Genomic DNA, 27801 nt, shown 5'->3' with positions numbered 1-27801 from the left:
TACTAGCTGTGTGATCTTGGGCAAATCACTTAACCCTGTTTCACTCAGTTTACTCATCTATAAAAATGAGTTGGAGAAGGAAATGGCAAACCACTCTGGTATCTTTGCCAAAAAAACCCCAAATGGGATAACAAGGAGTCCACACAACTGAACATTTCTTAAAGCACAATGGTATCTATACCACAACTTGATCAGCCATTCCCCAATTGATGGGTATTCCCCTCAATTTCCAATTCTTTGCCACCTCTAGCATCACTATTCATCTACTCTATATGTATCTTGTATATGACCAGTTATTTATACTTATCTACCTCCACTAAAATGTGAGCTAAGAGTAGAGGCTGGTGTTTTTTTCAAACTTTTCATTGTATCTCTAGCACAAAAAGCTACTATAAATATTTCTGTACATGTCTTTTTCTCATTTTTCTTTGATTTCTTTGAGATACAGACTTGATGGTGGTATTTCTGTGTCAAAGGATACAGACAGTTTGACAGGTCTATGATAGGTCTATATTTTTTCAAAGTCTATCACTCAGCTCCCAGGCCCCAGACACAACAGTCTACTTACTGACTGTGGTGCATTTCTAAGCAAATCCTTATGCCAACTCACTTCCTGTAAGAAGGGCTCCAGGAAGGATTTGTATGAACTGATGTATAGTGAAGTAAGTAGAACCAAGCAAATATTGCATAAAGGACAGAAATATTGTTTGATGAAGAACTGTGAATGACAAATATTTTCAGCAATACAATGATCCAAGACAATCCCAAAGGTCTAATGATGAAGCATACTAGCCACCTCCAGAGATAGAACTAATATTGATTGAACACAGACTGAAGCATGCTATTTTTCACTTTCTTTTTTTTTCTTTTATTCAAGTTTTCTTATACAAAATGACTAATATGGTAAATGTTTTGCATGGTATACATGTATAACCTGTATATTATATATATATATATAATTATAATTATATATAATATATAATATAATAATTATATATATATATATAACCATATATATGATTGCTTACTGCCTCAGGAAGGGAGAAGGGATGATGGAATGAGAGAGAAAAATTTGAAACTCAAAATTATAAATAAAAGTTTATTATTATTTTTAAAAAGTTGTTTTACATAATGATACATGTATAACCCATATCTGATTGTTTGCCACCTCAGGGAAGAGGGAGGGGAGGGAGAGAAGGAGGGTTAAAAATTGGAAACCAAAACTATAAATAAAAATTTGTTTTGTTTTGTTGTTGTTGTTGTGGTTGTTGTTGTTGTTTTAAAATGGCTCCAGGTACAATGTTGTCAATACAAGTAAGCCCCTGAAAGTCAAGTGTCTGACCTAAAAAATAATATATTACGGATATTCCACTGAAAAGCCCTCTCTTGTAAAGCCCATCCTTTCTTAGGAAATCTACTCAGCAAAAAGTCAGAACAAATTATAGTCTTATACAATTGTAAATGGACTAGAAGTGTAGTCTTCTAGAAGTGAGACAAATTAGAATTCTGAACTACAAACCCTATTCGCTTTTGACTATCTCACATTGTTCCCTATACAATCTTATTTGCAAAGACAGGCCAGTCAGGACAACCTTGTGTTTAACTTGCGTAAATTATTTAAAATGCATTCAAATATTCAAACCCAATATTCTCAGTTTGTTACAATAGACATGCATAACTCCCCTTTTGCCCCTAATCTACTGGGGTTAGGAATGAGGTCTGGGCATATTGATGGATGGTGAAAGTGAAAGTACATGGCAGGGGAAGCTAGGTGGGACAGTGGATAGAGCACAGGCCCTGGATTCAGGAGGACCTGAGTTCAAATCCGACCTCAGACACTTAACACTTACCAGCTGTGTGACCCTGGGCAAGTCACTTAACCCCAATTGCCTCACTAAAATAAATAAATAAATAAATAAATAAATAAATAAATAAAAATACTTCTTTCATCCTGAATTCTTCCCATGTCCATAAATCTGAGAGATAAACTATTCTGTGCTCTCCTGATTTGCTTATGACATCACCCTTTGTGTATAAATCATGTACCCATTTTGACCTTGTTTTGGTATACAGTATGAGATCTTGGTCTATACCTAGCCCTTGCCATAATGTTTTCCAGTTTTCCCAGCAATTTTTGTCAAATAATGTTTTTGTTCCAAAAGCTTCAATCTTTGGGTTTATCATAAACTAGATTACTACAGTCATTTAGCATAGTGTAATCTGTACCTATTCTATTCCACTGACCTACCACTCTATTTCTCAGCCAGTACCAGATTGTTTTGATAATTACTACTTTATACTACAGTTTGAGATTTGGTACTGCTACATTACCTTCCTTTGTGTTTCCCTTCATTAATTTCCTTGATATCCTTGAGCTTGTGTTCTTCCAGATGAGTTTTGTTATTTTTCTCTAGCTCTATGAAATTTTTTTTTTATATTTTTATTGGTATGGCACTAAATAAACAGTTTTAATTTAGGCAGGATTGCCATTTTTATTATATTGGCTCAGCCTACCCATGAGGAATTAATATTTGTCCAGTTGTTTAAATGATTAGATTTTATTTGTGTGAAAAGTGTTTTTATAGTTGTGTTCATATATTTCTTGGGTTCCTGCTGTAGTTCTTGACACAGAAATCATGAATACAAATCAAGCTTGTAGATTCATTACCTTGTTAGCTCTTCACGAAGATTATTTGGTTCTGAGGAGTAAAACTTAACACGGAGGTGCAGACAATATGGTGAACCAACTAGGGAAGAGGGAGGAAAATAAAACAAACAACCTGTCAGTCTATTGATCAATTCAAAATTCTTAATCAGTTTCATGTCTAGGTTTGGAAGAACTAGTGAGTGCTGTAAAATAAGATTCTTCTCATGTTTGAAATCTAACTACTAAACTTAAGTGCTAACATGGTTAAAAGCAATGACACAAAGTAGCATTTGATAATAATAAAGTCACTATTCCACAATCCTCTCACATTAAAAATTGGTTTGTTTTACAAAGAACAGACAGCTCTATAATAATCCTAAAATTTCAGAGCTCTATAAATCATAGAAGAATTATAAGCTTTAGCCATGAACTTAGCCACTGCCCTGGAATCCTGTATTCATAGAACACTTAAGAATGCCTACCTTATTCATATCAATTTTTCCTGCATGCATTTAAACTTACTTACAGGAAAGAGTTTTTTCTTTGTTAATTCATTATTTTGCAGAAGATATGTGTAAAGCTATTTGATACTTGAAGTTACGGAATACAAAATAAATTCTGTATTAATGTCTGCTTTTCCCACTGGCTACAGGGAAACCAAAATTTTATCAAGTTGTTTTTAATTTGTTATTCTTCATGAAAAATTAGTAACACAATCCTAAAAATCTCTGAAGATGTTTTGAAACTACAAAATACCATCAGAAACCAAAAGGAAAAGTTGCAGCATAAAGAAATAATAGCCGGGGGGGGGGGGAAGAGAGAGGGGGAGAGAGAGAGAGAGAGAGAGAGAGAGAGAGAGAGAGAGAGAGAGAGGAGAGACAGAAACTACTGGACAGATAGCAATCTCACTTTATCTTCCCTAGATGATTTTTTTAACAGTTCTAAGAGAATCATTATCTTTCTGGTAAGGAGCATCTCTCCTTTCTACTAGCCCTTCTCCCCTCTCTGCTCCCCAACTACAAGATTTTCATTCAGATGCGCAGCCAAGGATTAGTGAAGTACCACAGGCATTACCTTCTGGGATCAAGCTGTAAAAATAAAGGCAAAGAAAGCAAAGGACTCGGGATGATTTCAAATATGCTATACCCTGTTTCTCTTAGTAAGCTAGAGCACACCCTTGGAATTCATGGATTCTAGAAAATAAATTATGTTCCAAGGTGTCCCCAAAAGAATTTTTTAAATTACTTACTTTTAACTTGTTTTTTGATGCTTTTTGTACTGTCCAACCAGTGCTGAAAGAAAAAATAAAATTAACTGAAAAGCTTGGACAATTAAAAATAACTTATTTACTTTGTACTTTTATTTCTTAACTATGACAAAATTCCCTTTAATAATGATTAATATTTTACTTTTAAGTAGGATGGCTAGGCTGGGTGTCAATCTACAATGAAAGAATACAGTAATGGCAAGATTTCTCTTCATTTGATTCAATGTCACGTGACCTAATCAAATGATCTTTCTTTTCTTTATTGACCAAATATTAGAAAGTTTAATAATGTGTTTTAAAGTAGGAAAGTGTAAAATACTTTCCAATTCCTTTTCTCTTCAGCATTTATATTGTTGAAATATTATTGAAACTATAATGAAACTCCTTGCTATTTATTCTAAGTTATCCTTTCTCCATCCAATAAATAAAGTGGCTTTGCTCTAGCCACATTCCTATCTCCTACTTCTTTCTCCTTTCTGGAATCCTGGCTAATTGGCAACTCTTGCTTCTTGTGACCACAGGAGTGAGAAATCAGACTAGATACACAGAGAGGCCCACCTCTCTAATGTATGAACCCAGATGTCCCGTTTTAAACCACGTGGCAAGTGTTCTGAGCAGCCTCTTGAAACAATACTTCATGTGGACTCCTCTGTCTTTCTATGGCCAGAAGACCACAGTGGAATACCAGACAGCTCGGTTCACCTTCAGTTCCAATGCTTTCAGGTCTTGCAACAAGTGCCAATTTGATTTCATATGTCTCAAACACATAGTAAGTTATCTACTATGTGTACAGCCCTATGCCAAGTTTCTGGAATACAGTCCTTGTCCTCAAAGGGCTCTAATTCTACTGGACGGTGTACACAAATAAATAAATACAAGATAATGTGAAGAGGGAGAGGGCACCAACAACTAGGAGTATCAGAAAAGGTTTAGGAGGTAGCAATTGAGTTGAATCTTAAGAGAAACTAAGAACTCTATCTAAGAGGCAGAGAAGCTTTGAGGAAACACTCTAGACATCAAGAACATCCTTTGTAAAACCAGAAAAGGTAGAAAATAGAATGTCCAATTCAGGAAGCAACCCTTAAGTCCCAATGGCTGAAAACAAAGTGTGTGAAGGGCAGTAATGTGTAATAAGGCTGAAAAGGAAGGCTGGAGTCTGAGCGCAAAGAGTTTTAAATGTCAGGCTGCAGGCACTCATAGTTTATACAAAAGGCAATAAGGAGTTGCCAAAGATTTTGGGGCAGCAGAATTACATGACTGAGCCTGTACTTAAGGGAGATTATTTTGGAAGCTCTGTGGAGGCTGGATTAGAATGGAGAGAAACTGGAAGCAAGAAAACCCACCAGGAGGCTACTGAAAAGTACAGACAAGAAATGATGAAGGCTGGAATGAGTGGTGACCTTGTGACTGGAGAAAAGCGGATGGATGTGGAAGCAGACAAGACTTGGCAACTGAATGAGTAAGGGGGGAAGAATGGGAAGAGTCAAGGATGACATGGAGGTTTTAAACTTGAATGTCCCTCAAAAGAAATATAATAGGGGGGAAGCTTTGTGCTTAGGATGCAAAAAAAGTGGACTCTGTTTTGGAGATGGAGAGTTTAAGGAGTTTTTCCTGTATTTAGTTAGCTTGGTCCTTAGGCTAATAAGTACCACCTAGCTCCAGGATCAGATTTAAAGTCTTTTCAGTTTGGCAAAATTAAACATAGTCTGGGTTCTGTTAACATAACCTCTGAAAACACAGAATTAACTCCAAGCCACAATGAGGAACTGGAATATGATTTTCAAAGGTCCTATCTTTGGGCTTTAAAAAACTTAAATTCCTGCAACACTTAGAAAGAACTAAATGTGGGAAATACATGCATATCAGACTCAGAGACAGGGGAAACTTGGTATTGAATCACACCAATTCGTACCATCTAGTTATGGCCAAGTCATTTAATTTTACTAAGCCTCAGTTTCTTCATTTATAAAAAAAAAATAAAATCTCACTAGGTTGTTTTGGAGACACATCACAAGGTAATCAATAAATAATTGATAAAATGCAGAATGTTCTACAAACCTTAAAGCACTATTTAAATGTTACTATGTATAGGGGGTAAATCAAGGCAGTAGCAACTATTTCAGATCAAGCTTTTGTCCTCCTTCAGGGGAATAATTATAGTTGAATTTGGCTTTATATATTTGTTTCTGCTTTTCCTTTCAGTAATTTTCCTTTTATTTTACCCTGCTATACAAATTACCAGGAATTTACTATACCCAAATGCCCGGAAATGAAGAGAGAAAAAGCTAGTGTTTTTAAGGTATAAAGTTCAAACCAAAAAGAAGGCTGGCAGATAACTGAAATTATTTCTTTTCTCTACTATCAATGCCTTTCTTCTTCCTCAAAAGAATACTAAACTCTCAGAGACTCAAGCACTCTATGTAAATGTAATGTAAAATTGGATTCACTAGTGGGAGAGTTCTCAGCGACATTCTCTCTTACAGAAAGGCTGGGAGTTCATGTTTGCTTATTCTCAAGTCTGTTTTCTTTCATCTCCTCCACATTCCAGACCCAAGCTGTTTAGAGCTCAGAGACAGGCACTGAGAGTACTTTCCCTAAGTCAGTGTCTTTAGGACTTGCATTTAAATTATACCTAGAGATAAAAGTACTCTCATTCTAACCATGAGGATATATGGGCCTCTGGGACCCCATGTGTTCCATCTTTCTTTTCTATACCTTCTTAAAGGAAATAAACCTGCTTTTTAATCTCATTTATGACCATCAAGTCGATCATTTAAAAACTCATATTTGGCCTTAACTGAAATATGACAAGGGAGAAAAATTTGTATGTGCTTACATCTTAATGAGTTCTGAAATGTGATAAGCTCACATTCTAGAATAAATTCCTTGCTTGTTTGTTTTGAAAAAAATAAGCATTTTATAATCACAATACTCCCAAATTACACCCTGTATATACGGTAACAAAACTAATGAAGGGAAGCCTTGCTACTAAACTGAAGGGTAAATGCTTGAAGCTCAGAAGGCTCAATCATTGCAGACACCTTGAAAGCTGGCTATTGAATCAATAAAACATTAATTCCTTCTTTAAGGTTCAATTTCTATTCTGAATCAAAGAATTAGTTTAAGATAAGCACAAAAAAATAACTCCCCAGTACAAAATGATGTGCTTTTTTCTTATATTCCTGCAAATCAGTTTATTCTTGATTTTATCATTAGTCTTTACTGGGTTTTAACTTTTGTTCACAGTGCCTCTGTTCATAGGACCTCTTTTCTCCTTTCATTTGAGAAATTTAAAAAAAAAAACAAACACCTATCATTTAACTTTCTTTGTAGAAATACCAAAACCTATTAAGGAAATGCAAACAAATCAGATTTTTCAAAAACCATGTCACCTTTTGGCGACAGAGCATTTACTGCATTTTAGACATTGTTCTTTTAAAACGTCCAGCAAATTCAGAAGACACTATATGTCTTATCAGGTTTGTGTAAACTCACTTATTTTTAATTACTAGATTATTTAATAGAAACATATTCCCACTTAGTCTTTCTTAAATTTGTTTTAGTTGTGCTATTTGTCCTGGTATTCCAGTGCAATCTAAAGTACTACGGGGGTGGAGCAATGCATACTTGGTCAGACTTTTCACTCCCCCCCCCCCCATTTATTCTTTATTCTACTAAATGACTGGGGTTTGGGGAGGAGGGAGAGGAGATATTAAGTGGGGGTAAGAGATATCTTGGGAAATGTAGGTGATATTAAAACAAAAGATTCAATAAAATTATAGTTTAGAAATAAATACACTTCACTCTGAAAATTATAACCTGAAGGAGAGAGGGACTAAATATCAATATGGATTATGTCCAGAGATAAAATAATATATTCATCACCTCTGTTCTAAGATAGAATCCAGTGTGACATTAATTTCATATTTCAAAGGAGGTCAGGGAACAAACTGTGGGAAACAAACCTATTGTCAGACATGAATGAATATTTGAGAGTCTATACAGGGCAGCTTTAAAATAATGCTGCCTACTATGAGAGGAATAACGATGGCATCAAGGGAGAGCTAGGGCTCCATTGTGGAAGAGTCAGAAGCTACCCAAGGCTTGTCCTCCAGAATATATGTGATCATATTCCAGCTGTCTCCTCAGCCTCTCAAAAGTTCTGTCCCAAGCCCTTTGGAAGCAAAGAATCACAAGAGAATTTTCTATCGTTTGACTTGGGTGAGTAGCTCCTAGAGGAATCAAACTGTCCACTTCAAGTAATGGTGACATTCTTTCATATCAGAAAAGAGTGTCATCACACCAATAAGAATAACCTTGACTGTAAAGAAGAATCCTTGACTTCAGGATCCAAAATCCTGGGTTTAAGTCATAGGGTCATATATTTAGTGCTAGAAGGGACCTCATGCAATCACCCCATCCCCTCATTCTGCAGGTGAGATATCAGACCTGGGGTGGTTAAGGAACCTGCCCAAGGTCACATGGGTAAAGGGGAAGAGCAAGGATTCAAATCCACATCCAGGGCTTTCTATAATATAATGCCATTACCTCTACCACCTATGAGCTGTGTAACCTTCAATACCACTTGTCTAAATCTACTTCCTTATCTGTAAAAATGGGGGGTATGTCTCCCTGCTATACAAGGTGGCTGTGGATTAAATGAGATAATGTATGTAAAACAATTTCTAATTCTACAGATATATAAAGGAAACCTATTAATGTTTTGCTAAGAGACAACAGAATTTTAGATTACATTTTCCTTTATCTTTTGGGGGGACCAGACTTAACATGTGATTTCATCTTGGTGATGTAAATCTGCAAATACTCTGCAACTCAAGAGTCTTACAGAGCTACCTAGGAACACTAAGAAGCTAAATCATTTGCCTAGAGACACATTGTCTAGTGTGTGTGTGTGTGTGTGTGTGTGTGTGTGTGTGTGTGTGTGTGTGTGTGTACTTTATCACATAAAAACATTCACCTTGTTTATTTGATCTGGACCTTACTGATTTACCTGGAAATAACAGCAGCACAAAATAAACTAAAAGTCAGCTTTCACAAATGCTAAAAATTCTCAACTGAATCTGTAATCTCATTGATTTGGATGCTTGCAGCAAAGAGAGATTCCCAAACCATCTATAGCTTGCCATTCTATTTTGACTATGAATGCCGTTTTCCTACAACTTCACTACAGTACCACACACTGGCAGCTCCTTCCCAGCATCAGAAGGACACTCATGGAGGGCCCATTCAAATCTCCTAAATATCCATTATCGCTCACCCTTACCATATGATCAGCCTGTCTTCTATTTCCTAAGGACCCTCCTTCAGTCCTGTCTTTGAACATCTTTGTTATATATTGTGGCCTGCTCTCAGCGTGCATCATTTTAAATTCTTCAGTCATGCAACAACAATCCTGGTAAAATAGTAGGAATTCAAAAGATTGGCCACTGTTTGTGGGAAAAGTTCAAAAATGAACTTTGAGTCACATTGAGTCTTCCATATAAAACTGAGGGGAGAACCCTCTTTCGTGTTCCACTGTGGATGGAAATGCTCTTTTTTGGGGAGTTCAGAATTTTAATAAAATTTCAAAAAGAAAAAAAAGAATTTGGTTTATTATAAGAGCTTTGCCTGAAAACAACCCAGTACACTGTTTCTCCTCCTGTTGCTAAAACTCTGGGCCTAATTAGTCATCAATATATACAATCTGTCTCAGACATATATGCTGATGGACAAGGTCTAGAAGTTAATTGCATTTCATAAGCTTGATAACAGATATTCATCCACTTGTTTAATTTTTTATTGCCAACAAGTTTAAGTGAATATTAAATTTAATACAGTAGCAACAAAATTTCCATTTGTATCCTATTCTGAACTTTTCGTCTTCCTGTGTATTTTTAAATGCCTTACTGATGGTGGGTTTTTTTGGCATGTGCAAGGCCCCAAGAGAGGCAAACTTCATAGAAGTTTGATTCTATAATGTATGGCAATGGACATTTTTCTCCACCTAAATAATTGCTTAGCACTGTTTCAGTCCCAAGTATAAGTATGCCCTTGTACATAACCCTAGTATATTAGCAAAGGTTTAATTGTCTCTTAATAGCCCTTTGTATATTAATCCAAAGTTAGGCTTAGGCAACTACCCTGGGAAAAAGAGAAATCAAAGAACACTTTTCAATGTAACTTTTTTCCCCCTCACTACTTTTTATAAATGTATTTTCTAATGCCAGAAATGCTTTCTTTGGCCTATAGGTAAGTATTTTATGTTGTCAAATTCCATGATAGTTTTGAACCTTCTAGTTGATAGCAACATAAAAATGGCATTACTCTTATTTTGCAATAGAGGAGAGAAAGAAAAAGAAATAGAAAAACAGGATGGCTTTGAAAGTTACATGTTACTTAATAGGAAAATCAAGCTATATAATAAGGGACTGTTAGTCTCATGTAAAATCCTTTTGGCGGGGGTGGAATTCTGAAAATGCTCATTGTATTTGGTGATCAAGTTCAGAATTTTAAAAAGTAAAATTAATGACAAAATCACTTTCCCAGATTTGTCCTTGTGAAAAATCCTACCCATAGTACTACTGTTACAATACAATTCCAATTTTTCCACAAATCTTGGCAGGAATGTTGTTTCCTACCACAAAGCTTTACTAAGCACTATTGTTTTCATCATTCTTAACGCCATAGAAAAGGCCTCTTTTCCTTGGTCTTCCCAATCTAAAGAAGAGCAAGTAGCTACCAAACTACAGAGTATCCAACAGGCCTTAGCAACCAATGTGAATCAAAAAAGCACAGAAGAAAATTTGAATATTGTACTTTAATGAACCTGATAAGTAGGCTAGGGCCTTATGAGAAAAACTGCTCATGAATAATATTACCAGTTGCCCACAAATTCCAGGTTATTCATTTTTAAAAGCACCAAAATAATCTTAATTAATAAATTCAGAGTATCCATCATTTGACTAGATTCTCTACAGGACAGTCTATCTACAATAGTCCAGGTTTCATCTTTCAGACAAAACAAAACCAAAAAAGCTACCAGTCCCTAAATTCACTATTTTGCCCTAAATACTAGATGAAACACCACATAATTCTATAATATTTTCCTGTTTAAAGTAGGTATGCAGGGATTGTATTTTAATCTTTTAATCCATTTTGAAGCCAATTAAAGTCAACCTCATCTTAAGTTATTTTCTCTAGTTTTCTCTCCTCTCCCATTCCTAACTACACCTCTATTTTTAAGTTGGAGATAACACTCAAGTACTGATTTCACAGGGCTGCTGTCAGGATTATTATGTATTTATAAGGTGCTTTGCAGATTACAAACACTCCATATATTACTCAGATGAAGGAAAGGGCATTAGTGTATTATGGAAAGCTTTTTCTTAAGAATAAAAATTGTCAGTAGCTCATTCATCACTGTCGTTTTTGGGTTTACTCCTGAAAACCTGGGTCTGATACAGTGTCCATAAAGGAGGGAAGATATTACTGCCCAAATTAAAGGGCAGCTTTAAGAATAACTAATAAAATTTTAGTGATTTATATTTGAAAATTATCAGAAATGCTATTTAATGACATGATTTTTTTCCAAAGTCATTTTCACAAAATATGGTATGTACATAATTACTATTTTTAACTTAAGTCTAATTACAAGACTGAGTAGTTTTAAAGACCATATTAAAGTAAACTAGTTTCCTGACATCCTTCAGGCAATTTTGAAATTATTATTTTGTACCTCTATCCATTAAGCATGACAAATACAAATCCAAAGTTTAGAACTGATCTTTTTTTTTTAATTATAAAACAAGGATGTGAAGAGATATTAGCAAATATATAACTGCTGGCTAGAATCCCTCTCTTATAAGTAATACACAATTTATTGTTGAGCCCAACCACAGGAAAATAAAAGACTCTAATTTCCTGGGATTTAACACTTGAAACCTCCAGTAAAGTACTAGTAAGAAATCTGTTTTTTTTAAAATGTCAGAATCCCAAAAATGGAGATAGTTGAGGTTGTTCTATCACCTCCGGTTGAACCTCCTCCTTGCTCACTTACTGGAAGTTTCTATCATTTCTGTCCTTTATTGATAAACCTTTTTGCTCCTCAATCATTCTTATACTTTGAAATAAATTCAACTAATATTTATTAAGCATCTAACGTGTGTAACTGAAAAGGGATACAACACAGACCCTGCTTTCAGGCAGCCTACAAAGTAATAGAAAAAATACACACATTCAATCATGACATAAAGGAAGGTGAATTAAGTGTAAAAGAGAAGTCTAGGCAAATTGCTGTGGCTGACATTTTCACTCAAGGGAAGAGGCCAAGCCACCAAACTGATTTTCCTAAAGTGCCAGAGCGACCATGTCACCCATCCCCTAACTCTCCACCACCTTCCAGAGCCATCTCACTCATTAAGTTCCAATGGATCCCTATGATCTCCAGGATTAAATATAAGATCCTCTGGTATCCAAAGCCCTTCATAACCTACCACACCCAAATCTTTCCAGTCTTCTTAGATCTTAGACACCCACCCCACTCCTAACAAACATACTCTTTATATGCAGCTGACACTGTCCTCTTTGCTATTCCTCCAACAAGACACATTTAAATCTCTCAGCAGGGCAGGTAGGTGGTGCAGGGGCTAGAGCACTGGCCCTGAAGTTGGGAGGGCCTGAGTTCAAATGTCACCTCAGACACTTACTAACTAAGTATGTGACCCTAGGCAAGTCACTTAACCCCTTAAAACATCCAGGGCCATCTCCAGTAGTCCCGATCTATATCTTCCCACTGGATCCAGATGGCTCTGCAGGAGAGAGTGAGGTTGGTGACCTTGCACAGCCCTTTCTCACTTAAATCCAATTCAGTGCAACTCATGGCATCACCTCCTGATGTCCTCCATGGTGCTCTTTGAGAATGAAGGACAAACAACAACAAATCTCCCAACCCCAGGCATTTCCACTGACTATCTCCTACACATAGAACGCTCTACTCACCTCTGTGCCTCCTGGCCTCCTTCAAGTCCCTGCTAAAAGCCTACTTTCTACAGGAAGCCCTTTCCAGTTCTGCTTAATTCTGGTGCTTTCCTTCTGTTGGTTATTTCCTATTTATCATGTAGATAACTTGTTTGCACATAGTTGTTTCTGTTAATCTGGACAATTTATATTTTTTTTAAATATTCATCCATTTCACTTAGATTGTCAGATTTATTAGTATATAATTGGGCAAAAAAACGCCTAATAATTGCTTTAATTTCATCTTATTTGCCCTTTTTATTTTTAATAATGGTAATTTGGTTTTCTCCTTTATTTTAATCAATCAATAGTTTATCTACTATCTACTTAGGTTTTTTGTTTGTTTTTAAATAAAGCTACAGCTAGTTAGTGTCTGGGGTCAGATTGAACTCAGGTCTTCTTGAATCTAGGTCCAGCGCTTTATCCTCCAGGGCACCTAGCTACCTCATATTTTCCATGCAAGTAAGTTTTCTTGACGCGATGTAAAAATTTGCCTCTGCAACTTTTACGCACTGCTCCATTTTATGAGCCCAGACAATCCAGACAATGCTCTCTCTCTACTATACCATGCTGCTACTCCTTTATTTCTCATTCTTAACATTTTGCCTTTGACATGCTGCTCTTCCTTCAGGTCCCAACCCTAATGTTACCTACTCCCTAAAAGCATCCCCTACCCCAAGCCAGAAATGTTCTTTCCTTCTTCGTATGTTAAATAGTACTTCATTCTTCTCTTAGGCAGGATAAGCCAGGACAACATTTAAATAGCTCTTTAAAGTTCACAAAGCACTTAGATATTAGCCCATTTGATCAAGTTTTTTATTCGATATAACTGTGTTCCTACTAGATCTTAAAGTGGGTTTTTTGGAGGAGAAAGATAACTTTTCTTTTGGAAACATTCAGCACAAGATACCTACAGAACATCCATTTCAAAATGTACAATAGGCAGACAGAAAGGCAGAAGTAGGACTCAGGAGAAAGAACAAAGAACAGGACTTGGTATAAAGATCTGATACTCATATAAATAGAGATGATAATTGAACTGATAGGTGCTGATGAGGTCAATGAAAAAAAGTCTAGGGAGAGGTCTAGTTTAAAGAAAGAAAAGAACCCAGCAAAGAATCTCAGGTATATTAAAGTTAGGAAGCCTACACAAAGGGCTAGCAATGGATCTCAAGAAGGAGTGGCTGGACAGGGAGGAGAAAGAACCATGAGAGAACGATATCAAAAAATTAAAAAGAAAGAAATGTCAACAGGAAGATGTTTTAATGTCAAATGTACCAATAACACCACAAAGTATGAAACTGATAAATGCTTATTATGGAATTATTCATGGGAATTATTCATGAGTCAGCTTTCTATGCACAGAGAATTATAGTTCATATCCTGGCTTTGATACTACCTATGTGACTTCAAGCAAATGACTTCTCTGTGACTCTGTTTCCTCATCCATAAAGTGGAGGGCTTAACGAAGATGGATTCCGAGGTCCTTTTAGCTCTACATGCAATGAAATCTAAGAAAGGTGACATTTAATAGTCATACCTCATCCTTTCTGGTTTTTACAGAAAGCTGTGAGTCATCTGCCCCTGTACTCACCCATTCTTCTCACCTGAATAGCAGACTCTGTTAAGTTGTGCTAGAAATAAATCTTACATGATTCTTAAATGTAAGCCAACTAGGTCATTGTTACACCAAGTTGCAGAAATCAGAATTTATTCTAAGTCACCTGGGAAAGTATCTACATGAACTGAAGCCACTGAGCCACAAAATCATTCTCCCTACCATAAAAAAGACAAAGCCAGTCTGCCACAGCTAGTTGGTATAGTGCATAGTGCTGGCCCTGAAGCCAAGGATACCAGAGTTCAAATCCAGCTTCAACAATTTACTATTTCTGTGACCTTGTCATTTATCCCGAGTGCCTCTAAAAATGAAGATAATGGGGGGCAGCTAGGCGGCGAAGTGGATAAAGCACCGGCCCTGGATTCAGGAGTACCTGAGTTCAAATCCGGCCTGAGACACTTGACACTCACTAGTTGTGTGACCCTGGGCAAGTCACTGAAACCCCATTGCCCCACCAAAAGAAGGGGGGAAAAAAAATGAAGATAATGGCACCCACCTCCTAGGGTAGTTGTGAGGACAAAATAACACGATACTTGTAAAGTGATTTGCAAATAATAAAGCACTATGTAACTGCTAATTATCATCACCACCACCACCACCACCACCACCACCACCTTCTGGCCTATCTTCCTAACATGACATAATAGGAATTGGCAAGTACATTTCTATTTCTTGAGAAAAAAGGATTATCCTGCGCGAAAACAAACAAACAAACAAAAACCTGAAAATATACCAAAATATTCACAGTAGTACTTGTGGCAGCAAAGTGCTTAAAAAAAAAACCAAAAAGGTGGATGCCCAACATCTGAAAAAACCATGGAATATGGATAATGGAATGCTGTGATGCAGTAAAGTTATAAAGGAAGAATTCTGAGAAAGGCAGGAAAATCTGCACAAACTGACAGAATGAAAGATTTTTTTACCCTTTTGTACAAAAATATTTATAGCAGCTCTTTTTGCAACAGCAAAGAACAAGAAACTAAGAGGGTGACCAGAAAATGGAACAGTACTGAACAAATTGTGGAATATTAATGTAAAGGAATATTACTATACCACAAAGAATAACAAAGTATACTGAGAACGCTGAAAAACTTGGATGAATCGATGCAGAATAAAGTGAAGAGGACTTGGAGAATAATATATATGATGATAACAACATTATAAAGACAACTTTGAAAGACTTGAAAACTCTGATCAAGGCAATGACCAAACCACAAATTCCAAAGGACTTCTTGAGAAACAATGAACTCAAGATGCAGAATAAAGCATACATTTTCAGACACTGCCAACATAGAATTTTTTTTTTTGCTTGATTATACACATTTTTGAGAAGATCCTTATTTCCCCAATGGGTTGGACAGAAAGGATAGTGATAGGATATTAAAATAAGAGAAAGAAAAGAGGATAACTGGGAGATTATTTTTTTTAATGAATGGAAACCAATAGTGGTCAGGCCAAGTGGAATAAAAAACAAGCAGAACAACTCCAAAAGCCACAAATTGTCTTTATTATATAAGTAAAAAGAAAAGCAAACTATTTCTAATAAAAAGACAAAGTTTTATGTACTTTTTTTCTGTTCTACCCTCTTTAAAGAAATGCCCATTTTATTTGGTGTTTAAGTTCAGAATAAAAATAAAGAATTTTTTAAAAAATGTACCATAGGGGCAGCTAGGTGGCGCAGTGGATAGAGCACCAGCCCTGGAGTCAGGAGGACCTGAGTTCAAATCCGGCCTCAGACACTTAACACTTACTAGCTGTGTGACCCTGGGCAAGTCACTTAACCCCAATTGCCTCACTAAAAAAAAAAAAACAAAAACAAAATGTACCATATTGGGGGCAGCTAGGTGGCACAGTGGATAGAGCACTGGCCCTGGAATCAGGAGGACCTGAGTTCAAATCCAGCCTCAGACACTTAACACTTAACTAGCTGTGTGATCCTGGGCAAGTCACTTAACCCCAATTGCCTCACCAAAAAATAAAATAAATTAAATAAATTAAAATGTACCATATTGTTCAATGGCACAAAATGGATGAAAATAGGTCCCAAAGGACCATGGCCATAGTGAATTTGAAAATAACAGAGTATTTTTTTTCAACTACGCTAAAAAAAATCTTGGGCAGAGAAAAGTAAAAAGGGTAGAAGAAAACAGGGAAACTAGTAAAAAAGACAGGGGAAAATTCCCAGTGAAGATACTCCATCTATCAATGCAATCAGCATTTGCTCTGTAACTGAGAAACATGGATGGCCCAGTCTGTAAGAGGTCATGTGACTTGGCCAGGGTTGAAGTCTTCCTGAGTCTAAGGTCAGCTTTTTTTACCCACTACACCATGGTTACTTTAAGAAGATAAGAGAAGAAGACAGTACAGTTCCCCCATAGAGGCTTTGCTATATCTCAGGTCTACATAAGAAATTAAATGGGAATTTTAGGTGAGTTTTGTGGAAGTCACCGATGACATGCAAAAGCCAGCAGACAAAATAGAACCTGTGATCAAATACTTAATCCAAATTTTACAATAAGGTATTTGTAAAGACCCCATAAAAGAAAAAGTCAGATTTCTCTCTGGTATGAAGGGAGGGCCAAAAAATTTTACACAGATTTTCTAGATATCGGGGTACCACGCCCCTAAACCCCATGATGTGGAAGGGATAATGGTAAGGCTTAATTTGACTATTGTGTGAAAGCTCAGGTTCTTCTCTTACATGTAGAATGCTACAGGCTTTTACTTACTGCCACTTGTGCTGAATCCATAAACCTCAGTCCAAAATAGTCACTTTCAATCAGGTCCAGATGATACATGATCTGGTCAAAGAGCGCCTGTCCTTTGGCTTTTTTCTGAAATAGCAAAAATATAAATTAATATAAGAATGTGGTTTAACAGAACCCTTAGCCTGAATAAAAAGGTGGATATAAATCAGTTGTCTACAATATCGTTGAAAAAGCAATGTTTGTTTGCAATCGCATTCAGAAGTATAATCACCAGTACCTGAGAATGGGATTTTTTTTTCAGACTGCCTAGCCACACATTCTCTATCTTGAACTTAATTCATACTAGACATATAGGAAAATAAGGTTGTACTGTACAGACAGACTGACAAGAGTAGAGCAAGTTGGCAATGGTAATGATAGAAACAGGGGTGAAGGGGTTTTTTTAAATTAAATTTCATTCTTTGTTTAATTGCTCCTTAAAATTATACTGGAGGGGGCAGCTAGGTGGCACAGCAGATAAAGTACTGGCCCTGGATTCAGGAGTAACGGAGTTCAAATCCGGCCTCAGACACTTGACACTTACTAGCTGTGTGACCCTGGGAAAGTCACTTAACTCCCATTGCCCCGTGCAAAAAAAAAAAAAAAAAGGGGGCAGCTAGGTGGCGTAGTGGATAAAGCACCAGCCCTGGATTCAGGAGTACCTGAGTTCAAATCTGGCCTCAGACACTTAACACTTACTAGCTGTGTGACCCTGGGCAAGTCACTTAACCCCAATTGCCTCACTTAAAAAAAAAAAAAAAACAACGTTTAAAAAAAAAAAAAACTTGGTTAAAATTATACTGGAAATCTACCTAGCCAATAATGTCACTTGGAAAGATTTGATAGAATGCTCAAAGAGAACTTTATACACCTTGAAATAATGGTTGTCAAATAAGAAACACTCAAAAAGGACTTTGAAGATAAAATTAGAGAGGTAGAGGAAAAAATGGAAAGAGAAATGAGGGTGAGGCAGGAAAGACATGAGGAAAAAGTCAACAGCTTGAAAAGTCAAATGGAAAAGCTCTCTGACAAAAATAATTGCCTAAGAATTAGGATTGAACAAATGGAAGATAGTGACTTTAAGAAAAACCAAGACACAATAAAGTGTTAAGGGCTAAAATTCTAGCTAGTCTGTCTAAAATATCTAATGAGTGGTCGCCAATAAATTATAAGCTTCAGCAAGAGTTAGACTTTTAAGCATTTATTAAGGAGAATAAGAATTTGATAAAGAGAGAGAGAAAGGCCTAGATTCCTATCTATTAAAGGGAGAGCGCATTTCTAGCTCCCTTCTCCGCCAGAGTCCAGAGGAAAGAGCGCGAGACTGAGCGCCAGTCTCTTCCTTCCTCCTCCCACTAGCCCGCATCACTTCCTGACTCCTGGTCTTGCCCTCAAAGACCTTCGCTTCATGGGCAGAACTCTTCTACAGTAAGTCTCCAGCAGGTGGCGTCATTCCAATTGTTACAAAAGCAAATCCAAATGAATAAAAAATAGACAGCAATGTGAAATATCTTCTTGGAAAAACTGACCTGGAGAATAGGTCCAGGAGAGATAATTTGAAAATTATTGGTCTACCTGAAAACTATGATCAAAGAAAGAGCTTAGACATCATCTTCCAAGAAATTGTCAGAGAAAACGGCCCTAATATTCTAGAAGCAGAAGGTAAAATAGAAATTGAAAGAAAGAGATTGAAAGAATCCACCCATCACCTCCAGAAAGAGATCCCAAAAGGAAAACTAAAAAACCTGAACTGAATGGCAAGACCCTAGAGAACCATAAACAATTGGAGTTGGGGGACATACCTGGGGTCATGCAGTGGGTGACTGTCTTGTGTCCAAAAGAAGAGGGAAATAGATATTTAAAAGGTAACATATAGTATAAGGGATGTGTATGCCAGTAATTTTCAAAATGTGATCCAGGAATGTCCCAAGAACCTTTTAGGTGGTCTGCAAGGTCAAAACTACTTTCATCATATACTATTAAGACACTTTAAAGGTTTAAAAACAGCTGGTGTGAACAATAAAGAGGAGATGTATGGTGGTTCATTTTTATCTTGATAAACACCAGTTAGGCTTGCATTTCCTTCTCTGCTTTCTAGCTTCTATAACAATCCTTGGGAAGGATCAGGGCATACCCAATTTGCTATACTCTAGGGATAGCCCTAATATTTAGGTGTCTTTTCCATATATCAATGACCAACCATTACACCATTAATATCCATTTGCAAAAAGAAAATGGGAGAGTTGCCAGGGACAGCTAGGTGGTGCAGTAGAAAAAGCACTGGCCCTGGATTCAGGAGGACCCGAGTTCAAATTTGGCCTCAGACACTTGACGCATACTAGCTGTGTGACCCTGGGCAAGTCACTTAAGCCTCACTGCCCTGCAGAAAAAAAAAATAATAATAAATCCATTTGCAAAAACCTAAATGCTACATATTTGTGTCTGGTTCCTTCTTTCAAAAGTTAATAAGATATAACAAGAATTTATAGACAGGAGAAATTCCTTAAAAAGGCATACTCAGTAGGAGATTTGGGGCCCATTGCACTGTCAGGCAGTTGTATAAATATTATCCCAGATTCTTAAACTCTAGGTTTTAATTCAGATTATTAGAATTACATTTCTTGTCATGGCCCACAAATTCCCACTTTTAAAGAAATGGCATTAAATAGTATCACTGGAAACAAACAACAACAATAACTGAACACAATAAAACAAGTTTTCTGTTTTCCCATCTACAAGTTTTAATAAAGTTTTGGGGCTGCTGATGTCGATTAGAACTATTTCACAACTGGTGGTTTTTGACAGGAAAATGAAGTTACAGTTTGAGATAGTGCTCTTTGTATTGTTTCATTTGAAATTCAAATAAAGTTCAAATATAAACTGCATAACACCTGGTTTGCTACTCCATACAAATAAGCCAGCATCTCATATAAATGAAAAACAGCATCACTTAACTGGACAAGACTAATCAATCAACAAGCATTAGTAAGCATGTATGTGCCAGGAACATCTGAGAGACAAAGGCAAAAATCAAACAGTCCAAGCCCTCAAGAATCTTACATTCATTCTATTGGGGGGGGGGGGGAGGGAAGGAATATGCACATACAAATTAAGTAAATATAAAATTAAATAAGATCAAATTTGGTTAGGAGGCACTATATTGAGGGGAGCCAGGAAAGACAAAGTAGAAGGTGGCACTTTTATGGAGGACATGTCAAGGGCAAAGACTAAAGGCTAACATAAAAGCATTACTGGATCTCTAAGATTCATTAGCAGTGCAAACATGTGAGCTAGCTTGCTATTACAAAATACTAATCACACATCATGTTCATCATAACAAAGAAGAAACTCTAGAAGGGAAAATAACAGGAACTGCAAGAAAATCATAAGGGATTTGTTTTTCAACTTAATTTCTAACTCAAACAAGATACCAATCAAGGAATCACATGGATGGCTCTCTTTAGCTACAAAAAAATAGTCCAACCAAATAGGAACTTAAAACACGGCCAGATTTGTATTACTGCACAGGTTGTGTGGCTTCTAAAACCCTTCAATCTGGCCCCTTCCTACCTTTCCAACCTTGCATTTTACTCTCCTTTCCACATACACGCCTCTCCCTAGACTCCATGACTTTTCAATGGCCTACATATATATATATATATTCTTGTCCCCTTACCTCTACTTCCTAACTTCTCCAGCTTTCTTCCAGTCTCAGATAAAATCTTACATTCTTCAAGAAACTTTTCCTGGTGCCCCTCAATGTTGCTGCCTTCCCTTGGAGATTACTTCCAATTTATCTGGTACCTGTCTCATATGTACACGGCGATTGGCTTGTTTTCCCCCCATTAGAAGGTGAGCTCCTTGAGGGCAAGACTGTTATTTCGCCTTTCTTTATACACCCAGCACTGAGTAGAGGGTGGTGGCACATGGTAGAACTTACTAAATGCCTGTTGACTTTACTGTACTGGACTATCTAGCCTCCAAATTTCCTTCGACCTTCTGAGAATCAATTATTATCACAGCACCCCTGGTGATGTTCTCTCTAAGTCTCTTTAGTAGACACTCCTTCAGATAGCCAGATCATACTGTGGTGAGTCATATGCCAGAAGCAGATTAGTTATCATTCTCCTGACAGGTGCAGTCAGTCAACAAATAGTTATTCAGTGCCTTCTATGTACAAAGCACAAGGCTGAGGGAACAAAAAAATGACATCATTCTTTTCCCTCACAAAGTTCCAGTTTAGGTACTTGGAGGTGTCCTTGATACCATACAGCATTTAAAAACATAAGTAAAATATCACTTAACCCCAACTGCCTCACTAAAAAAAACAAAAAACAAAAACATAAGTAAAATAACAGGGTATAATTTGAAAAACGTGATATGGTTAGAAAGGTTACTTCCGAAAGAGGAAAATAAAGAATGCTTTTGGAAGAGACAGCACTTCAACAGAGCCTCGAAAGGTGAGTAAAAATTAGAATGGGCAAGCTTCAGCACAGAATAGCATTCAGGCTCCTCAGAGAAGGCACAGAGGAGGGGGTGGAGGGAGTTTGGCCAGAGCACAGGACAAGTGAAGACAAGTATCTTGGTCAAAGCAGAGTGGGCCTTAAATGCCATGTGAATGGATACATCCTGGATGACCTTATCTTTAGAGACTATATCACTTCATAAACCGTTCAATACCAAGAATTCCATTAGAGCTGGTTATAGCATTTTTTAAAAAACCGGCAGTTATAAAATAAAAATATGCTAAAAATTATTCTCCCGAGATTAGCTTTTTTAAAGCAAACTGCCTTTGTACAGGCAAAACAATGAGACTGGACATTTCCAAGACAACCACTATTCACAACTTGGGGCTATATAACAAAAAAGTGTTCATCACTTACAAGCCTTTTTTGGTATGCTTAAATGCTTTCATTCCTTAAAAACTAAAATGTTAACACCTTCATCCTCTCTGATGAAATCTGAGGTTAATAAACAATTTTGAAAGAAGTTCATAAATTACTAACTCCCATAAAACTTTAATGTTTTCTAAGAGCTTTCCACACAACAGCCATGTGAGGTTGACAGCTGATGGTGAGAGTGTTATTTTCACCATTTTACAATGGAGGAAACAAGTTCAGATGGGTTAAGTGAATTTCCCAGGATAACACTGTGAGTAAATCTTTGAGATGACATACAATCGCAGGTATATTCAATTCTTAAGTAAAGCAGACTATTACATTAAAGCATGTTGCTTCTCATTAAATTCCCTTCCAAAGATTTAAATATTATTAATCTTGAGTGGTAATTTTAAGGAAACATGATGGAAGACAATCTAAAGCTACCGAAAAATAAATTGTTGATATTCAAATAGCACTAGGAGGTCACAAAGCATTTTGCATGTGTAGTATGGGTATGGCACAAATCCTACTTCTCTCTCACCCTGGGAAGATGTTACTCACCCCAAACCCCAACCATCAAGTCTAGCTGTTTCACCAAAGTGGATAGGGGATGAGGCCACAGGGAAACTATAAGTCTTCACAACTATAGCTCTGACACCCCCATTTAAACAAATCTTCCAAAAATAACACTTTTGATGCTTAATCATCAAATATCTATTAAAAAAGATGAAAGTAAGAGTAATCATAACCTAACTGTCCAATTAACATAATGGGTCACACTCTCCTACCAAAACTCACTGTATCGGGCAGCTAGGTGGCGCAGTGGATAGAGCACCAGCCCTGGATTCAGGTATACCCGAGTTCAAATCTGGCCTCAGACACTTAACACTTACTAGCTGTGTGACCCTGGGCAAGTCACTTAACCCCAATTGCCCTGCAAAAACAAAAACAAAACAAACAAAAAAAAACCCTCACTATATCCAAAGAGAACTGGCAAAAGCTCAAAGAAACCTAGCAGGAAAAACCATGGGTCTAGTGCAATTCAAGACTCTGGAAATGCAGGGCTATTTAAGGAACATTCTATACCAGGCCTATCTACTGAACTGATTGATCCATTCCTCATTTAGGCTTCTCCCCTCCCCTCCCAGGAAGAGCCACATTTCACAGGCTGCTAGCCAACAAACAGAGCTGCGTTTTTTAAGTAAAAGCAGTCACCTTAAACCTGCCATATGCAGAGATATTCAGGTGTGCTCCACTAGTGAGACTCTGGTACAGTGTTACCTCTCTCAGCAAAAGAGTCCCCCAAGTCTGAAACCCAGAGAGCTATTCAGGTCTGCTCACTGGGATCTGAAGGGTTCCCTCTCTCAAGTCAAAGATGGTTGGCAACAAGGGGCAAAGCTCCTTCACCCACAACCAATTCTTCATACAGCCAAAGATTCATCTTTCTTCCAATAAATTCCCTTACATCAGAGCTCTCTTCCAATCAGATCAATATCCAGAAGGAACTGCCAAGCTTGGCTTCTGCTCAGGTGGTCTTGGGTCAAAACAGCTGCTCTTTCCTTGCTTTGCTTCTTCCTTCTGCCTTTGGTCACTGTCTGGTTTCTGCCTCAAAGCAGTTTCCTGAGGTGAAATGCCTCACCTCTACATTAGAGAGAGAAACCAAAATTCACATCTCAGTCTGTCAGGCCCAACACTGAGAGTCAATATATAACTGTCCAATAGTTACCATTAGGGCCAGTACAACCATTACATGCTAGGTTTCTTGAGCTGTCTTTGCCTTCAGTAAGCCCCTTTTCTCTGACACCTGCTCTGTCAGGTCCTTTTAGTACTTTCCTCTGAGAGGCTGCTCTTCCCAAGGTTTCTCACACAAGTAATGTCCCAATAAGAAAAGGGCACCACAAACATAGCTACTTTGATCTACCTATCAACCTTGTGAGGCAGGTAAGAGTCGATGTCCCCATTTTGCTGGTGAGAAGAAACTATAACCTGAAGGCCACACACTTGAAATTCAGACTCAGGGTTCTTTCCTTTAGGCTGACAAATGAGAAAGTGATTAAATGCATTATGAAAAAAAGCATCAGGGGGCAGCTAGGTGGCACAGTGGATAAAGCACCAGCCCTGGATTCAAGAAGACCTGAGTTCAAATCTGGCCTCAGACACTTGACACTTACTAGCTGTGTGACCCTGGACGAGTCACTCAACCCTCACTGCCCTACCAAAAGAAAAAAAAATATGATGACACCTCCCAATATGTCACAAACTAATTTGGCTACAGAGTATTTTGGGGCCTAAAACATACTGACATATCCCAGAAAGCTAGTTTTTTGGGGGGTAGAGAGTTCTCTAATGTGACACAAATAAAATGATAGGTCTGGAAAATTTCTGAAAGAAAAAAAGATAAAATGAATTATACTTTATAAAAAATTATCACCTAAGGATTTTGAAATACATATTTAACATTTTAGAAAGTGCAATGTCACAAACTTTTAAGTTCTCTCATATTACATCCATTTACAACATGTACAACACAACAGAATTGATATTAAATTTCTGAGGAATATATACACTATAAAGAATCATACAATTACAACCTGTAACTTCACTAATTCATGTGAAAACAGAATTATATTAAGTCTCTCAGATTCTATCAAAATGATTTTAATCGTTGAAATATTAAAGTGCCCAAGCCCTATTGGTGCTTCAACCTTAAGTTTATCATTAAGAATCTTTAAAACATTGATCAATGCAGTAATTAATTGTCAATTTAGCAGGCCAACAGTGAAACAAGTGAGCTCACAGTCTTAAAGAGGTGGTGGAATAAAGGTGAAGAATAAAGTATGTATTTTCAGACATAACCAATGTGGTGATTTGAGAGGATTCTAGGGAATGGGGGTTAGGGAGACACATTGAGAAGTATTTTTTAAAATGATTCCCCTATGCCTCCCCCCACCCTGGGGAGGAAAAAACCCCTGTACATTAATTTAATAGTAAAGAATCAGAAAATTATTCTTAGCAGGACTCTGGTGCATCACAAAACATTTAAATTTTTGTGGTAGAATGAAGATTGTACTATTTTTACTTTTGTTTTTTCTTTTTTGAATTTTTTCCCTTTTGTTCTAATTCTTCTTTCACAACATGACTAATGTGGAAATATGTTTAATGTGATTGTACATTTATAACCTATATTGGATTGCTTGCTGTCTTGGGGAGGGGGAGGAAAGGGAGGGAGAAAAACCTGGAACTCAAAATCTTATAAAAAGAATGCTGAAAACTATCTGTCCATGTAACTGTAAAAAATAAAATACTATTAAGATTTTTAAAAAGTTAAAATTAAAAAATAAATAAATAAACTTATGTGGTAACTTGTTTTCACTCATATCGGCAGATAACTAACAGTTCAAAGGTCAGAAGGCCAGTCACTTTTGTACCTGATCAAACCATGTGGGAAAAAAAAAAGTACCAAAGACAATGACAGAATCCAGATTAAAAAAGACCACCTCCCAACTTCCTTTTCCCATGTTGAGTCATTTCAGTCCTGTCTAACTTTGTGACCCCATTTAGGGGCCTTGGTAGAGATACTGGAATGGTTTGCCATACCTTCTCCAGCTCATTTTACAAATGAGGAACTGAAACAAACAAGGTTAAGTGACTTGCCCAGGGTCACACACCCATGAAGTGTCTGAGGCCAGATTTGAACTCAGGAAGAGGAGTCTTCCTGATTTTGAACCCAGTGTTCTATCTACTATGCCACATAGCTGCTTTCCACATAGAAAATTCAAACTGTAATACTAAGCTTTCTAAAAACATTACCTGCCATTTTCTCAGTTCTAATCCATAATAAATTCTCACAAATTGATACTGCGAACTGATTCTACTGTCCTGGAAAAGAACTTGCAACTAAGTAGGACAAGTTACTAAAATTTTGTGAAAAACCTAGAGATCCAAATGTACAAAAAACATTCCAAAGAGGCTCTATGGTATAACAAGAGAAAGTGACTGATTTACAGTCAGGAAGAACACCCTACAAATCTATCCCAGGTACTTACAAGTTGTATCATCATGGGTAACTCATTACTCTGTGCCTCACCTTCCTCATATGTAAGTAAAACAGGGACTTGGATCTGATGACCTCTAAGGTCCCTTCCAGCTCTACCTATGATCCTATGATCACTGAGGAATGGCCATGAAAATTATAAATATAATGGAATATTATTTAGCAATTAAAATAACAGTAATGAATATTCAAAGAAATATAAAGTGATGCAGAACAGACTACAGATTTTTTTAAAAGTACAATGACGAGGCAGCTAGGTGGCAGAGTGGATAAAGCACCAGCCCTGGATTCAGGAGTACCCGAGTTCAAATCTGGCCTCAGACACTTGACACTTACTAGCTGTGTGACCTTGGGCAAGTCACTTAACCCCCATTGCCTTGCCCCCCCCCCCAAAAAAGTTCAATGACTACAATGTAAACAAACACTGAAAGGCAACAGAATCCCAGTCACAGACAAGAGTAAATGTTGGCACAACATGATCAAAATTAAGACATATCCTTCCTTTCTGCTAATGATTGACAAACTGCTTTCAGGAAATGTCATGTGATGGGGGTGAAGTCTTCTAAACCTATATGTTTGGGTCTAGAGACCCAAAGGCTCTTCAAAATCCATAAGGCCATCCAAAAGGACAAAATGGGAAGCGTCCTGGATTAAATATGCAGAACAAGATATATTTTGGGACATGATACACATGTAAATTAGTCTTGCTTGACTATACATATTTGTATCAAGAGGGTTTTTTTTTCTTCTGTTTTCCCTTTCTCAATAGGGAGAAGGGGAAAAATTTATGATTGTTAATTTAAAAAAATTTTTTAATTTAAAAAAGTACTGGATTTAGAGTTAGGGGATGAGTGTTTAAATCCCAATTCTGCTATGTATCACCTGCATGGCTTTGAATATCACTCTTCTGGGCCTTGGTTTTCCTGTCTTCCAAATAAACAGGCTTGAATCAGATGCCCCTTAAGATACCTTAAGAGCTCTAACTCTGATGATTTTGAAATCCTCTGATGTTCCAGGGTCTACTCAATATAGGCATCTTTTCATCTGCCTCACTGCTATTCAAATGGAAACCAACCACCATTCAAACAGCTCCATTTTCCAAGCCATCTAACTGTGGCCCCTTCACTATTGAGATTTCCCAGGGAGGCCTACATTAGTGCCAATCCATCTTATCAAGCTGTGACCCCTGTATTTACTACAGGAAGACTTCTACAATGCTCTACAGGCCTTTCTAAAATCAGATCCACCCCAAAATGCCAGCTCCAGCCACCTGTCCAGTAGTCTTCAGGCTATACTATCTCCACCTAACAAGAAGATGGATCTAATCATTTGCCCCCTCAACAAACCTTTCTCTAGCCAGTGATACTCTGCTTGGGCTTATTCCTTCATCATTAACATACTCCCATAATCTTCCTTTCCCAGTACCAGTCATTATACAAATCCCAGTCATCATCACTAGTGCTTCACTTTATCCTCTTCAATGCAATTCCCTCCCAAGTGCCCCAATTCAGCTCTGCCCACTCCTTCTACTGTGCTCTCTGGAATACCTGTGACATGATTTAAAAACTTACATCAA

General features: G+C 37.2%; 1 protein-coding gene across 1 annotated transcript in view; it reads right to left on the bottom strand.

Moving 5' to 3' along the window:
* Positions 1 to 27801, bottom strand: part of EPB41L5 (erythrocyte membrane protein band 4.1 like 5) — an 87635-nt gene that overhangs the window by 31365 nt on the left and 28469 nt on the right. Inside the window, 3 exon segments of the mRNA XM_043998003.1 lie at positions 2669 to 2747; positions 3897 to 3939; positions 17277 to 17381. Coding sequence (XP_043853938.1) covers positions 2669 to 2747; positions 3897 to 3939; positions 17277 to 17381 — 227 coding nt within the window.

Source organism: Dromiciops gliroides, chromosome 3 (assembly GCF_019393635.1).
Source record: "Dromiciops gliroides isolate mDroGli1 chromosome 3, mDroGli1.pri, whole genome shotgun sequence".
NCBI lineage: Eukaryota > Metazoa > Chordata > Mammalia > Microbiotheria > Microbiotheriidae > Dromiciops > Dromiciops gliroides.
This window is presented reverse-complemented; position numbering and strand designations above follow the sequence as displayed.